Source organism: Anabrus simplex, chromosome 2 (genome assembly GCF_040414725.1).
Source record: "Anabrus simplex isolate iqAnaSimp1 chromosome 2, ASM4041472v1, whole genome shotgun sequence".
Lineage (NCBI taxonomy): Eukaryota > Metazoa > Arthropoda > Insecta > Orthoptera > Tettigoniidae > Anabrus > Anabrus simplex.
Window position 1 is genome coordinate 859,024,882 of NC_090266.1, and position 15,039 is coordinate 859,039,920.

At 37.9% G+C, this 15,039-nt stretch overlaps 1 protein-coding gene across 2 annotated transcripts in view; it reads right to left on the minus strand.

The window, feature by feature from the left end:
* Nucleotides 1-5,003, minus strand: part of LOC136864515 (E3 ubiquitin-protein ligase MARCHF6) — a 152,414-nt gene extending 147,411 nt beyond the window's left edge. Inside the window, exons 1-2 of one of the 2 annotated variants that reach the window (XM_067141581.2) lie at nucleotides 4,855-5,003; nucleotides 3,962-4,364 (exon numbers count right to left, since the gene is read on the minus strand). In XM_067141581.2, coding sequence (XP_066997682.2) covers nucleotides 3,962-4,342 — 381 coding nt within the window. In that variant the 5' untranslated portion in view covers nucleotides 4,343-4,364; nucleotides 4,855-5,003. Of the gene's footprint in view, nucleotides 1-3,961; nucleotides 4,365-4,508; nucleotides 4,627-4,854 lie in introns of those variants that run through there. The other variant, XM_067141582.2, reaches the window with a different exon arrangement.
* Nucleotides 5,004-15,039: the final 10,036 nt, after the last annotated feature.

Below are 15,039 nucleotides of genomic sequence, written 5' to 3' on the forward strand. Positions count from 1 at the left end.
CATTGAAATCTGTAGGCAGTATGTTATGGACTGAATGAGTCCAATAAGAGCGTAAATGTCACAATTTTGTTGCATTATGTGCTGAAGAAGGTAAAATATCGCTTTCCTGAGCTACTCTCCGAAGCGACATATGCAGACTGACCTGGAGTCTTGACTGTATATCTTCTAACCTCTCCAGTGTGAGAGCTGTTCTCCTTCGCTTCTTTTTCTTATCGCTTACGGAACCGGTACTACGCCACTTGTAAATGAGCTGATGCACGTAACCTTTTGCTGGTACTATTGCACCGGGAAATTGTCTAGGGAATTTTTGAAGGCACATTTTAACTGGTTTCTTCTTCTTCTTGTGCAAATAACACTCGACAAAAAATATTCTTTGCTCTATAGTGTATTTATCCATCATGATAATAACCTCACAACACACCTTAAAAGTCCCAGCGAACTGAGGGACAGAGTGCTAAACAGCTGCACACTAGCAGTGAACACTTCTTATCTCGCCAGTGTTGACAGAAGCCATATGGCGCACGCTCGGGACTTCCCACGGCATGCGGGGAGAAGTCTGAACACTTAAATTATTCTCCCTGTATTACAATAAAGATAAAATTTAGAAAGCACATTCCATTAAATTGTCAAATGGCGTGTTGTTAAAAACTTGAGGAAAGTTGAGCATTGGTAATGGTCGTTGGTTCTTGAAGTTAATAAATATTGATTTTCATTTATATGCTTATCAATTTTTAAGAATTTTCATATGACCTGGTTCCTTTTAAGATAATATTAGTTGGAATTCTGGTGCCATAGGCTATATTGAAGTTTGTGTAGACGTCATTAGGCCATCTACTTTGATGTAGTATTTGTGGGAAGACTTTGTGATAGGTGTGGCTCTTTGTTGTTGAAAGTGTTGAGGTGAGCGTACTAGTCGAAAGGGAACATTGTTGTCAATCGGTGGGTAGCCAAGTGTGTGATGAAATTCCCTTTGACCGCCGAGATGTTCAGGGCTGCCAACAGTGGGGTTCGAACCTACTATCTCCTGAATATTGGCTGCACTTAAGCGACTGAATCTATCGAGCTCGGTTGTGGCAGTAAATATTATTACAGGGTCATATCATTTTTCTTTTCTTACAAGTTGCTTTATGTTGTACCGTCACAGATAGATCTCATGGCGACGATGGGATGGGAAAGGGCTAGGAATGGGAAAGAAGCAGCCATGGCCTTAAGGTACAGCCCCAACATTTGCCTGGTGTGAAAATGGGAAACCACGGAAAAACATCTTCAGGGCTGCCAACAGTGGGGTTCGAACCCACTATCTCCCGAATACTGGCCACATGTAAGTGACTGCAGCCACCGAGCTCAATCAAGGTCATATCAATCAACCAGCCAACCTTTCAACTTCTGAAAGTTTGCTGCCCCTACCTCAATGAACCATTTGTTAGTCTGGTCTCCCGACAGATACCCACCCGATATGGTTGCACATATGGCTTGGTTACCTGCTTCACTGGAATGCACAAGCCTCCCGGCTGTGGTAAGGTCACATTGTTGACTGGGGAGGATGTTGAATAATGCAGCTTAATTTAAGTATATATGTCGGGTAATCAGCCCAAAGGCTAGTTTGATCCTCAACAGCACCATCGTCAGCTGTCATAAATGGCCTACGCACCACTGAAGAAGCATTCTAGGTAAGTATGGAGTGAGGTAGGTTTGCACTGTTTTCCCCACTGAGCCAAAAGTGGCTATTACATATCAGTCTTGCCAAGCACACTGAAATGCGGTCCGGCTCGTTGGCTGAACAGTCAGCGTACTGACCTTCGGTGCAGAGGGTCCCTGATTCGATTCCCAGCCGGGTCAGGGATTTTAACCTTCATTGGAAAATTCCAATAGCCCGGGGGCTGGGGTTTGTGCTGTCCCCAACATCCCTGCAACTCACACACCACACATAACACTATCCTCCACCACAATAACACGCAATTACCTACACATGGCAGATACCGTCCACCCTCATTGGAGGTCTGCCATACAAGGGCTGCACCCGGCTAGAAATAGCCACACGAAATTATTATATTATTGAAATGCGCACACCAACAGACCCTATGAGTGACATGGTTACATCGCACATTCCTATCTACGAAAAATCACTGCAAAATTTTTCACAAATGGAACATAATAATTGCTTTTACTTAAATGAAGTGAAAAATCTGCGGTAAATTAAGAAATACCGTCGTTATTAGAGAAATACGAGTACATACTTAAGGCCTGTGTACAGGACACCTTTATGTCATATTTCGCTGCTGGTGCCGTCTTTTGTTACTTTCTTGAGGTCCAGGGCTAGCACCAAGAAATGGAAGTGCTATGTCTGTGGACTCTCATTATCTTTGTCCATATGACTAGAGCGGCCAGTTGAAACAGCAAAATGATCAATAGCTTTCACGATAAGAAAAATAGCATGATCCCTGGACCAATAAATACTTTTTTTGTTCGAACGAAAATAGCATGATCCCTGGACAAATAAATCACTAGTCCACAGAATTCTTCTTATGTACATGGGCCATAGCTTTTTGTCGCCTATTAAATCTTGCATATCGCGATACAATTCAGGAAATGATGTCATTGACACCTGAAGCAATAAAACGAAAGCAAAGAACTTCAGTGAACACAGACATCATACACGAAATTGTTGAAAGTGTAAGACAAACAAAAGACATACGTGTGTTACTGTGACCGTAGCACCAAAAGTACTTGTAAAGTAGTAAAGTAGGTATACATAATATTCACCAAAAATAAAATATTTCTTAATTTACCGCAGATTTTAGACTTCAACTATGTAAGAGCAATTATTATGTTCCATTTGTGACAAATTTTACAGTGACATTTCGTAGATAGGAATGCGCACCGTAACCGACTGACATTTTAACAACATTCACAACGGGGACTAGCTGCATAAGGAATGTAATTACTAGCATCACTCATACCTCAGTCGCTTTCATATCATCAAAGCCAAGGATGAGAATGAGCCAGGTCAGTGCAAGTAACAAATTTGACCTAGCCACACCAGAAGACAAAGTGCAATGTAAACACAAGGTCTCCCCAGCAAAGGCACCCTAATCCAAATGCGAAACTAATCTTGGGATCAAGCTTTTCCTGGTTAAAGCAAACATTAACGCAGTATAGATTCCGATCACTTACAAAATACACCCTAGTCTTTTGGTGGGGAAAAGTCCCTTTTCTTGCTTCTCATCATTATAACCAAACATGCAGCCTGGAATAAGAGTGTGCCAGCAGTTTCACATCACATCACACTACATATCGTCAGTAAGATACATTAAAAACCAATCAATCACTACTGATCTGCATTTAGGGCAGTCGCCCAGGTATCAGATTCCCTATCTGTTGTTTTTCTAGCCTTTTACTTAAATGATTTCAAAGAAACTGGAAATTTATTGAACACCTCCCTTAGTAAATTATTACAATTCCTAACTCCCCTTCTTATAAACAAATATTTGCCCCAATTTGTCCTCTTTAACTCCATCTTTATCTTCATATTGTGATCTTTCCTACTTTAAAGACAACGCTCAAACTTATTTGTCTACTGTCATTCCACGCCATTTCTCCAATGACAACTCGGAATATACCACTTACGGTATAACTCGTTCTCAACTTAAGAATGTTTTGTGAATCACATCACACAACACAAAAAACAAGAATAATGAGTCGGCTCACATTTTTACTGCTTTGCAAACCACAACAACAAGAACAGTCAGCAATAGCCCAATTGCAATAGCAGCACCACAGGTGACAATAACATAAGACGTCCTAAATATTAATGTGTGACCAAGTTGGCTCATACGTATGCTCTGTTCGTTACACTGGAAGTATAATTATGTATCTTACACACAGAAAATTTTTAAAAAGGAAGTAATTCATACATTTTTTAAAAGAAGAAACATTTCATAGTATAAAAGGATTTACATACCGAATCAACAGATCCAGTGAAGAGACACCTGTAAATGCGACATGCTGTCAGAGGAACAACACCAAGCCATGCCAGAGCAACTAGAGTATAATGCAGCCAATACTTTACAGCAGTGGCAACACTTGTTAATAATCCACCAGCTACATCTCTGAGTGGAAGTCTTCTTGGCATATCAGGAGAATATATCGGAGTGAAAGAGAAACGGTGCCCACATAGTTCACAATATTCCTTCCGGCTATACCGCATCCACTGAACTAGGCATTCTTGGTGTATCCATTTGATACTACCAGTACAAATACAGGGGTGAAACAGTGGGCGTTCAGCAAAACCTTCAGAACGGCAGACACGGCATATGTCTGCTCCTTGGATATCTTCCATCATATTGCTGGAGTTTCTTGTCACCCTGAAAAATTATGGAAAAACCAATACTAAATAAACACACACAACATGTTATACAGTATTTACAGCACTTCAATGGTTTTGCCATAATTAAAATGTGAACTAGCCTAGGCCAATTCCTAAAAAAAAAAATTACAATTATCAATACCCATTAAATGCGAAAGTCTAACACAGGACGGTGCAAAAACTATCACAATGAACTATTCTACGAACACTAACAACAGGAAATCAACGTAAATTATACGTGGAATGAATGAAAAATTGCAGTGACAGAGAATGAGAAAGTCATTATGTTAATTTTGCGGAATACAAAAGAAAATTACATAGAATATTAATGAAGGTCACGACGAACAATGAAGCAAATGAAATTTACCTTACAATTAACGAACAACAAAAGCGCGGCATCAACTAAAATAAATAGTAAACAAGGCAGTTCTACGATTAGCTTGTTTCACATATACGTGCAGCAAGCACTCAAATAAATGTTTACTTACCAGAATAACCAACAAGAAATAAATACGACGTGTCATTCGAAAAATATAGCCACAGATTGCAGACCAGAAGAATTCGATGAGAACATAGCGATTAACTATCACAGTATTTCACATAAATGAAGTACACAGCACCAATCATCATATCCAACACAGACCGACCAGACTACTTTCGATTAGCGCCTATCGATAGCCATGGAAGATTTATGAAATTGCTCCAACAAGGCGAAGTTCTCAAATCGCTCATAATACCCGATGGTGTTATATATGAGAAACAATAAAACCACACGCTCTTTCTCTAACCCTGTGTGGGTATGTATCAACGTCACTTCAACTAAATCCAGGCAACTCTCAAGAGCACTATTCTCTAAACCATGCCGACAATGTATAAGGTCTACTGTATCTTCCTTCTTACTCCAACAATTGCACTAAATATCGATATTGGACACCAACTAAAAAATTAATCATTATTTAGGTAACCTTCCTTATAAAAATCTGTTCTCTTGCTATTGTTATTTTTTAAACATTCACATAATCTCAATATATGTGTAAAACTAGTGGAACTGAAGGTAATGTTTCATAAGAAATCCATTGTAAAACGTTCTCCCTAAGGATCAAGTTCCTTTTGATACATTGTTATGTTTGGTGTGGGCCACATTCCTATCTAAACTTCGTCTTGTATTTTAGTCGTATATATTTCACTATCCTTTCTAAGTCCATTCTGTCTGTGTGTAAGATACATAATTGTACTTCCAGTGTAACGAATAGAGCATACATATGAGCCAACTTCTTCTTGGTCACACATTAATATTTAGGACGTCTTATGTTATTGTGGCCTGTGGTGCGACTATTGCAATTGGGCTATTGCTGACTGTTCTTGTTGTGGTGGTTTGCAAAGCAGTAAATGTGAGCCGACTCATTATTCTTGTCTTTTGTGTTGTGTGAAGTGATTCACAAAACATTCTTAAGTTGAGCACGCGTTATAAGTGGTATATTCCGATCTGTCATTGGAGAAATGGCGTGGAATGACATTAGCACACAAATAAGTTTGACTGTTGTCTTTAAACGTAGGAAAGATCACAATATGAAGATTTGGAGTTCAAGAGAACAAATTGGGGCAAATATTGGTTTATAGGAAGGGGAGTTAGGGATTGTAATAATTTACCAAGGTAGGTGTTCAATAAATTTCCAGTTTCTTTGAAATAATTTAAGAAAAGGGTACAAAAACAACAGAAAGGGAATCTGCCTCCTGGGCGACTACCCTAAAAAAAAGCAGATCAGTAGTGATTGATTGATTTTGTCCATAATACAGCTTTTTTTAGAATACAGTGATCTGAAATAAATAGGTACACGATAGTTGAAGTGCGGTATATTCAAGACTAAAATAAGTATACACGTTGCCCGAATTTAACGGTTATTTTGAGGACATCACAAGATTATTCGAATTTCTATTAATAACAAAGATTTTACTGCAACCAATGGCCATTAAAATATGTTTACATGACTAATTACATTCCATACAGAATTTGGTTAGACCAATCCGGCCTTTAGTACACGTCACAACATGATATAAATCGCAAGTATTCTCGCACAATACCCATATACATTCCCTTCACGGGGTGTAAAATGTTTCGTTAGTACACATTCAGTGATGAAAATCGTGTGTTGCTAATCTAGTCACTATATGTGCCTAAGATCATAGTCTGCCTTCATCCAATGCGTACTCTGTGGTGTAAAATATTTCCCATATATCTCCCCTCTTGGTTTGCAGCTCTGTTTGTAACTGGTTGAATGCATCTGTAGATGGCAATATTAGTTTGTCGAGTAGTTCTTCTGTATAGAAAAGTTCTCTTTCTCTTGAAGGAGTGAATTTGGACAAACATAATAGTCTGTTCACCTAGATTGCTTTTACACTTTCAATGTCTCGAATATTTCTTTTAGTGAGATGTTCCCATATCAATTCTAGTCCGTACGCCATTATCAATCAATCAATCAATCAATCAATCAATCAATCAATCAATCAATCAATCAATCAATCAATCAATCAATACTGATCTGCATTTAGGGCAGTCGCCCAGGTGGCAGATTCCCTATTTGTTGTTTTCCTAGCCTTTTCCTAAATGATTTCAAAGAAATTGGAAATTTATTGAACATCTCTCTTGGTAAGTTATTCCAATCCCTAACTCCCCTTCCTATAAATGAATATTTGCCCCAGTTTGTCCTCTTGAATTCCAAATTTATCTTCATATTGTGATCTTTCCTACTTTTATAAACGCCATTCAAACTTATTCGTCTACTAATGTCATTCCACGCCATCTCTCCGCTCACAGCCCGGAACATACCACTTAGTCGAGCAGCTCTTCTCCTTTCTCTCAATTCTTCCCAACCCAAACATTGCAACATTTTTGTAACGCTACTCTTTTGTCGGAAATCGCCCAGAACAAATCGAGCTGCTTTTCTTTGGATTTTTTCCAGTTCTTGAATCAGGTAATCCTGGTGAGGGTCCCATACACTGGAACCATACTCTAGTTGGGGTCCTACCAGAGACTTATATGCCCTCTCCTTTACATCCTTACTACAACCCCTAAACACCCTCATAACCATGTGCAGAGATCTGTACCCTTTATTTACAATTCCATTTATGTGATTACCCCAATGAAGATCTTTCGTTATATTAACACCCAGATACTTACAACGATCCCCAAAAGGAACTTTCACCCCACCAATGCAGTAATTAAAACAGAGGACTTTTCCTACTTGTAAAACTCACAACCTGACTTTTAACCCCGTTTATCAACATACCATTGCCTGCTGTCCATCTCACAACATTTTCGACGTCACGTTGCAGTTGCTCACAATCTTGTAACTTATTTATCACTCTATAGAGAATAACATCATCCGCAAAAAGCCTTACCTCCGATTCCACTCCTTTACTCATATCATTTATATATATAAGAAAACATAAAGGTCCGATAATACTGCCTTGAGGAATAACCCTCTTAATTATTACAGGGTCAGATAAAGCTTCACCTACTCTAATTTTCTGAGATCTATTTTCTAGAAATATAGCAACCCATTCAGTCACTCTTTTGTCTAGTCCAATTGCACTCATTTTTGCCAGTAGTCTCCCATGATCCACCCTATCAAATGCTTTAGACAGGTCAATCGCGATACAGTCCATTTGACCTCCTGAATCCAATATATCTGCTATATCTTGCTGGAATCCTATAAGTTGAGCTTCAGTGGAATAACCTTTCCTAAAACCGAATTGCCTTCTATCGAACCAGTTATTAATATCACAAACATGTCTAATATAATCAGAAAGAATCCCTTCCCAAAGCTTACATACAATGCATGTCAAACTTACTGGCCTGTAATTTTCAGCTTTATGTCTATCACCCTTTCCTTTATACACAGGGGCAACTATAGCAACTCTCCATTCATTTGGTATAGCTCCTCCGACCAAACAATAATCAAATAAGTACTTCAGATATGGTACTATATCCCAACCCATTGTCTTTAGTATATCCCCAGAAATCTGATTAATTCCAGTCGCTTTTCAAGTTTTTAACTTTTGTATCTTATTGTAAATGTCATTGTTATCATATGTAAATTTTATTACTTCTTTGGCCTTAGTCTCCTCCTCAATCTCGACATTATCCTTGTAACCAACAATCTTTACATACTGCTGACTGAATACTTCTGCCTTTTGAAGATCCTCACATACACACTCCCCTTGTTCATTGATTATTCCTGGAATGTCTTTCTTGGAACCTGTTTCAGCCTTAAAATACCTATACATACCCTTCCATTTTTCACTAAAATTCGTATAACTGTCAATTATGCTTGCCATCATATTATCCTTAGCTGCCTTTTTTGCTAGATTCAATTTTCTAGTAAGTTCCTTCAATTTCTCCTTACTTCCACAGACATTTCTAACTCTATTTCTTTCCAGTCTGCACCTCCTTCTTAGTCTCTTTATTTCTCTATTATAATAAGGTGGGTCTTTACGATTCCTTACCACCCTTAATGGTACAAACCTGTTTTCGCATTCAACAATTTCTTTAAACCCATCCCAGAGTCTGTTTATATTTACCGTTTTCCACCGATCATAGCTACTTTTTAGAAAATGCCTCATGCCTGCTTTATCAGCCATGTGGTACTGCCTAACAGTCCTACTTTTAAGACCTTCCTTTCTATCACATTTATTTTTAACTACCACAAAAACAGCTTCATGATCACTAATACCATCTATTACTTCAGTTTCCCTATAGAGCTCATCTGGTTTTATCAGCACGACATCCAGGATATTTTTCCCTCTGGTTGGTTCCATCACTTTCTGAATCAGCTGTCCTTCCCATATTAACTTATTTGCCATTTGTTGGTCATGCTTTCTGTCGTTCGCATTTCCTTCCCAATTGACATCTGGCAAATTCAGATCTCCCGCTACAATCACATTTCTTTCCATGTCGTTTCCCACATAGCTGACTATCCTATCAAATAATTCTGAATCCGCGTCAGTGCTACCCTTTCCCGATCTGTACCCTCCAAATATATCAAGTTGCCTATTATCTTTAGAAATGAGCCTTACACCTAGAATTTCATGTGTCTCATCTTTAACTTTTTCGTAGCTTACAAATTCTTCTTTCACCAGAATGAACACTCCGCCTCCCACCCTTCCTATCTCTACGATACACACTCCAGTGCCGTGAGAAAATTTCTGCATCCATTATATCATTTCTCAGCCATGATTCAACTCCTATTACAATATCTGGTGAATATATATCTATTAAATTACTTAATTCTATTCCTTTCCTTACAATACTTCTACAGTTCAACACTAACAATTTTATGTCATCCCTACTTGATTTCCAGTTCCCTGTTCCCTTATCACCGCTCCCTAGGCCTTCCCGTTTCCCTGAATGTACCTCCCTATTACCCTTCCAAACAAATTTCCTAACTTATACGTACCACTGCGGTTTAAATGAAGGCCATCTGAGCGAAGATCCCTATCTCCTACCCACCCATTTGGATCTAGAAATTTCACTCCCAGTTTCCCACATACCCACTCCATAGTCTCATTTAAATCCCCAATCACCCTCCAGTCAGTATCCCTTCTACACAGTATTCCACTAATAACAATCTCCGCTTTCTTAAACTTCACCCGTGCTGCATTTACCAGATCCCACACATCTCCAACTATGTTGGTACTTATATCAGCTTGCCTTACGTTGTTGGTACCAACGTGAAACACTACCACCTTCTCCTTCCCCTCCTCCCTCTCTTCTACTTTCCTCAACATCTGCCTCAACCTAATTCCTGGATAACACTCTACCCTGGTACCCTTTCCTCCACACACTTTCCCCACGTGTCTAACGATGGAATCTCCCATGACCAGAGCCTCAACACTACCCACCTCGTTTGACCCCCTCCCCTCCTGGTCAGCCCTATCTTTCCTGATAACTGCAGAAGCTACTTCCTCCTCCCTTTTCTCCTTCCCATGACCCTGTTCCACCTGTCTTTTCCTATCACCTACTGTACATTTTCCTTTCCTACCTTTTCCCTGCCTCCTACTCCCACACATCTCAGCAACAGTTCCCTATCCCTCATCTTCCCTCTGTTGTTCTACCTGGAGTGACTCGTACCGATTTTGCACAGACACCTGTCCTGAATTCTGATCCTAAATAGAGCTCTTAGCCTGCAATCTCCTTCCCCTTAAAACATTACATCACCTGTCTTCTACAACTCCTCCCTTTCCTTCCCCTCCCTCTTGTACACCTACTGTAACCTGTACGTTTTTTCAGGGAGTCCTATCTTCCTTCCTGTCTCTGTGAGAATCCTAATTATCTCCCTCAAACTTTCCAACTCCTCCCGCATACCCCTCAATGCCTCGCCACACCCACAGAAACTACACTCGCGGTCCTTAGCCAGTCCTTACGGGGGGGAAAATGTAATTTAAAATAAAATAACTTATTTGCAAAAAATAAATGAACGGAGGGATATATTGTCTGGGATAGTACACAACAATAAGGTAATTAATATACGACTACACTACAATACTACTTAGTCGTGCTCAATTTTTTTATCCTACAACCCCTGACAGGATAAAAACTGCTGTTAATTACTGAATATCGAAAGTAATAGCCTACACACGAACTACACAATTCCAAACTGCAATTAAGCCTATTCTAATTACAACAACAGTATTTTAGTACGAGTTTCCACGGATACCTCTACTACACCTGTACTACACATATATTTTATATTTTACAATAATAAAATAATCACACTAAATTCTAATAGGATATTACTCGTATACTACTGTACAGTACACTACAGTAATGTTAAACTACTTTCAGACGTATCCTAATAACGGAACCGTACAGTATGTCACTAAACTAAGCACAACGGATATGAAATTTGCAAGAACTACTGTACTCAAAGATTACCAACGAAGCTAAATGCTTAGACAAATTATTATTAGTATTACGGTCTAATAGATACACACGAATATAGCAGGCAAGATACGGCACTATCTAAATGTACGGTATCTATACTGCAATGTATGTACACTACACTACCCTGCGTTTGGTTAAATGGTTAAGTATCGAAAAGATTGCCGTACACGAAGAAAAACACGAATATAACTGGCAAGATACTATCTAATATATTATACCTTATCTTCACTAAAATTCTACTGAAATGTGGTTATGTGATTATTACAGCTGGTGGATTACTATTATTTTCCCTACTCCACGAGACGGAGAATAAAAGTGTCCTTAATTAGGCCTACTGAAAAATACGATGTTGTCTATAGTAATTTCTCAAATATTTCTATCAAAACTGCTACTACTACTACTACTACTACTACTACTACTAATCCAGGGACTTGAACTGCAATTACTGGGATATATGAACTTTATTATTATTAGCTAACCGCTCATAAATACTGAAAGATCGAGGGAGCGAAATATTAATTACGGATACTTTAACTACCTACTTAGAAGTACCAATCAATGGAATACAAGATCAGCTGATTTTCATTTATATTTACTTGACTACACTACACCCTTTGTTCACAACTTAGCCAACAATGCAATATTTGAATATGAGGACCGACAATAATCAATAACAATACAACGACTGTTAACTATTACCGTGTAATCTCTTCAACTTCTTTTTAAATGGAGGTTTACAGGCGTATCGTGGTTTTTTTTATATAGTAAATTATTACCTTCGCGATAGTTTGAACGGATATCTATACGAAATACCGGAGAAATTGCTGCAGAAGTTACGGTACTATTCCTTATGATAACCTACCTTTGTAAGTATAACCAACGAACCTACAGATATTTACAAATATTTTTAAAGTTAATATTATTACCTAAAGTATTTTCTAAACCTAAAATCGAAACAAGGTACACCTAGCTAGCCTACTTAACCTAGAAAACGTAATTTACTGTAGACCAACTGAATTACTTGTTACAAAATTTAAATAAATGTCACTACTCCCAATTTCTACCAACAAGCACTAAACACCACTATATAAACAGCACTAAATGAATCAGATATACACAAAATTTAGCTATTTCAATAGGTTTTCACTACTTTATCACTACAATAATGCAAGAGCTCTCTCAACAGCCAACCGTTCTCAAGCGCATCCAACAATGCAGTCCATTATCGGGGATAGCTTTGCAAGCAACTATTTCATAGCGACTTCAACCGAAAGTTTGCGTTAGATCAAGATGTCATTCATTTCTATTACGGCCGCAGTCACTCTATCCTTGATGTGTCTGGTATAAGTAGTTCCTGATGTTTGTAATGTAATGGCCAAATATTTAAAGTTGTTTACGATTGGCATAGTTTTTCCTCTGTTCTCATAGTAAATTTTCTCTGTTAATTTTACAGAACATCAGTTCGTATACAGTTGTTTCTCACTTGGACGGAAACAGCTCTACTGGCTCGTCAAAATCTTACAGTGCGGTTAGGTGCTTGTACCTAAACAGCAGGAGTAACTTATCCGAAACAAACTTGAGGAAATAGAAATTCTGTTGCACATTATAGGTCAGGTAGATATATTGGTTGTGACAGAAACCTGGGTAAAAAGTGAGGAGGCGAAATACTATAACATACCAAATTATAGAAGCATCTTTTCACACAGAGACGGCAAAGCTGGAGGTGGCTTAGGTATTTACATTTTGCACTGTTAGAAAGCAAACGTGAATTGTGAACTTGATCATAGCTTGATATGGGTTGAAATTTATAGGGATAAATTTAGCAGTAGTAAATATAAAAGTACTGATTTAATTGCGGGATATAACCCAAATAGGAATAATGCCACACCATTTCTAGCATCCCTAGAAAATTTTCTAAGTAAAACAACTAACAACTTATGCCTATTTTTGGGTGACACGAATATTGATATCTTAACTAGTGACCAACTAAAAAGAAAATACATGAACCTGCTTTCTTTCTATGATTTCAAGCAATGCAATAATGTATATCCAACACGAATATGTGATACCACAAGCACTTTAATAGATCATGTGTCTATAAATAATTCTGGAATATATTATTATTTATCAAATGTTGCTGGCTATATAAGTGACCATAATATATTAATATTTGATATTCTTTTGCCAAATTCTAAATTTCCATCACAATCGCTTGAACTGAAAAGGCTGAAAGCAACTAATGTAGACCGAAAAGATGATAGACCTGAAAGTAGTAATATCACTGAACATAACACAATAGTCATAAACAACACTACCGGTACTAGAAGAATTGACATAATGTATAATTCCTTTATTGACCAGCTACCGCTTAGTACACAAAGACAGAAAGCACTAAGTCATCGAACACAAAGAACTGGCAGCTTGCCATGGATATCATCTGAACTTCTCAGCCTTATTAAGCGACATGACATTTTAATGCAAAACTTAAAAAATCCCACCCTAAAGAATAACATCAATCTCAATCACGAATACCGCAGGTATAGAAACAATGTGACAAATCTAAAAAGGAAATTGAAAAATTTAGAATTCATAACAAGAACCCAAAGGAAACGTGGAAAATAATCAATGAAATCATGCATAACAGAAAAACAACAAAAGGCGATAATTGTACATCTCTAGAAATAGATAACAAGATAATTACAGACAGTCAGGAAATATGTGAATCATTAAATTTATATTTTTCAAATATTGCTAAAACCCTGGCTTCAGCAATCCCTCCCCAGAGCACTGTAAAACTTGGGGTTCCTAGTTACTTGAACTCATTTTACCTATATCCAACTGATGAAACAGAAGTAAGATCTACAATATCAAATCTAAAGAACAAGAGTAGCTGTGGGCAGGATGGTATAACTACCGACTTTCTAAAAGAATTCCAGGATTTCTTAAGCGGGATGCTAACAGATATCATTAACGAATCCTTAGCATCTGGTACAGTACCTAGTGAGCTAAAAATAGCTAAAGTAGTTCCTGTCATCAAGGGTGGGGACGGGAGGAATCCTAGTATTTATAGGCCTATCTGTATTCTTTACATAATCTCCAAAATATTAGAAACTATTATTAAAAAGAGACTTCTCACTTTTTTAAAGAAAATTAATTTCTTTTACAATGCACAATATGGTTTTCGTGTGAAATCTAACACTGAAATAGCAAGCGTAGATCTCATAAATATGCTGCAAGAGTCAATAGATTTTAATAGTTTTGCTGTTGGGTTGTTTATAGATCTAAAGAAGGCCTTTGATACAGTGGACCATGAAAGACTGTTAGCTAAATTAGAGAGAGCAGGAGTTCGTGGTGTTACTTTGAAGTGGTTTGATAATTATCTGTCTGATAGAAAACAGTATATAGTGCTGAATAACTGTAGGAGCTCAGCAATTAGGGTAACCCACGGCGATCCACAGGGGTCGGTATTAGGGCCGATTCTCATCCTAGTCTACATCAATGACATTGCAACTTGCCGCTTGAAATGACGTATCACACTATATGCCGACGACACAAACTTGTTCTATATTGGTTGCAATGTAGACTCCATTGTTAAAGATATGCTGGAAGACCTCAATACTGTGTGTTTTTGGTTTCAAGCAAATAAATTAACAATTAATGTGCAAAAGACTAATTATATGATAATGACAAAACAAGGTCAGAATGAAATCCCACACAGTAAAATATATAT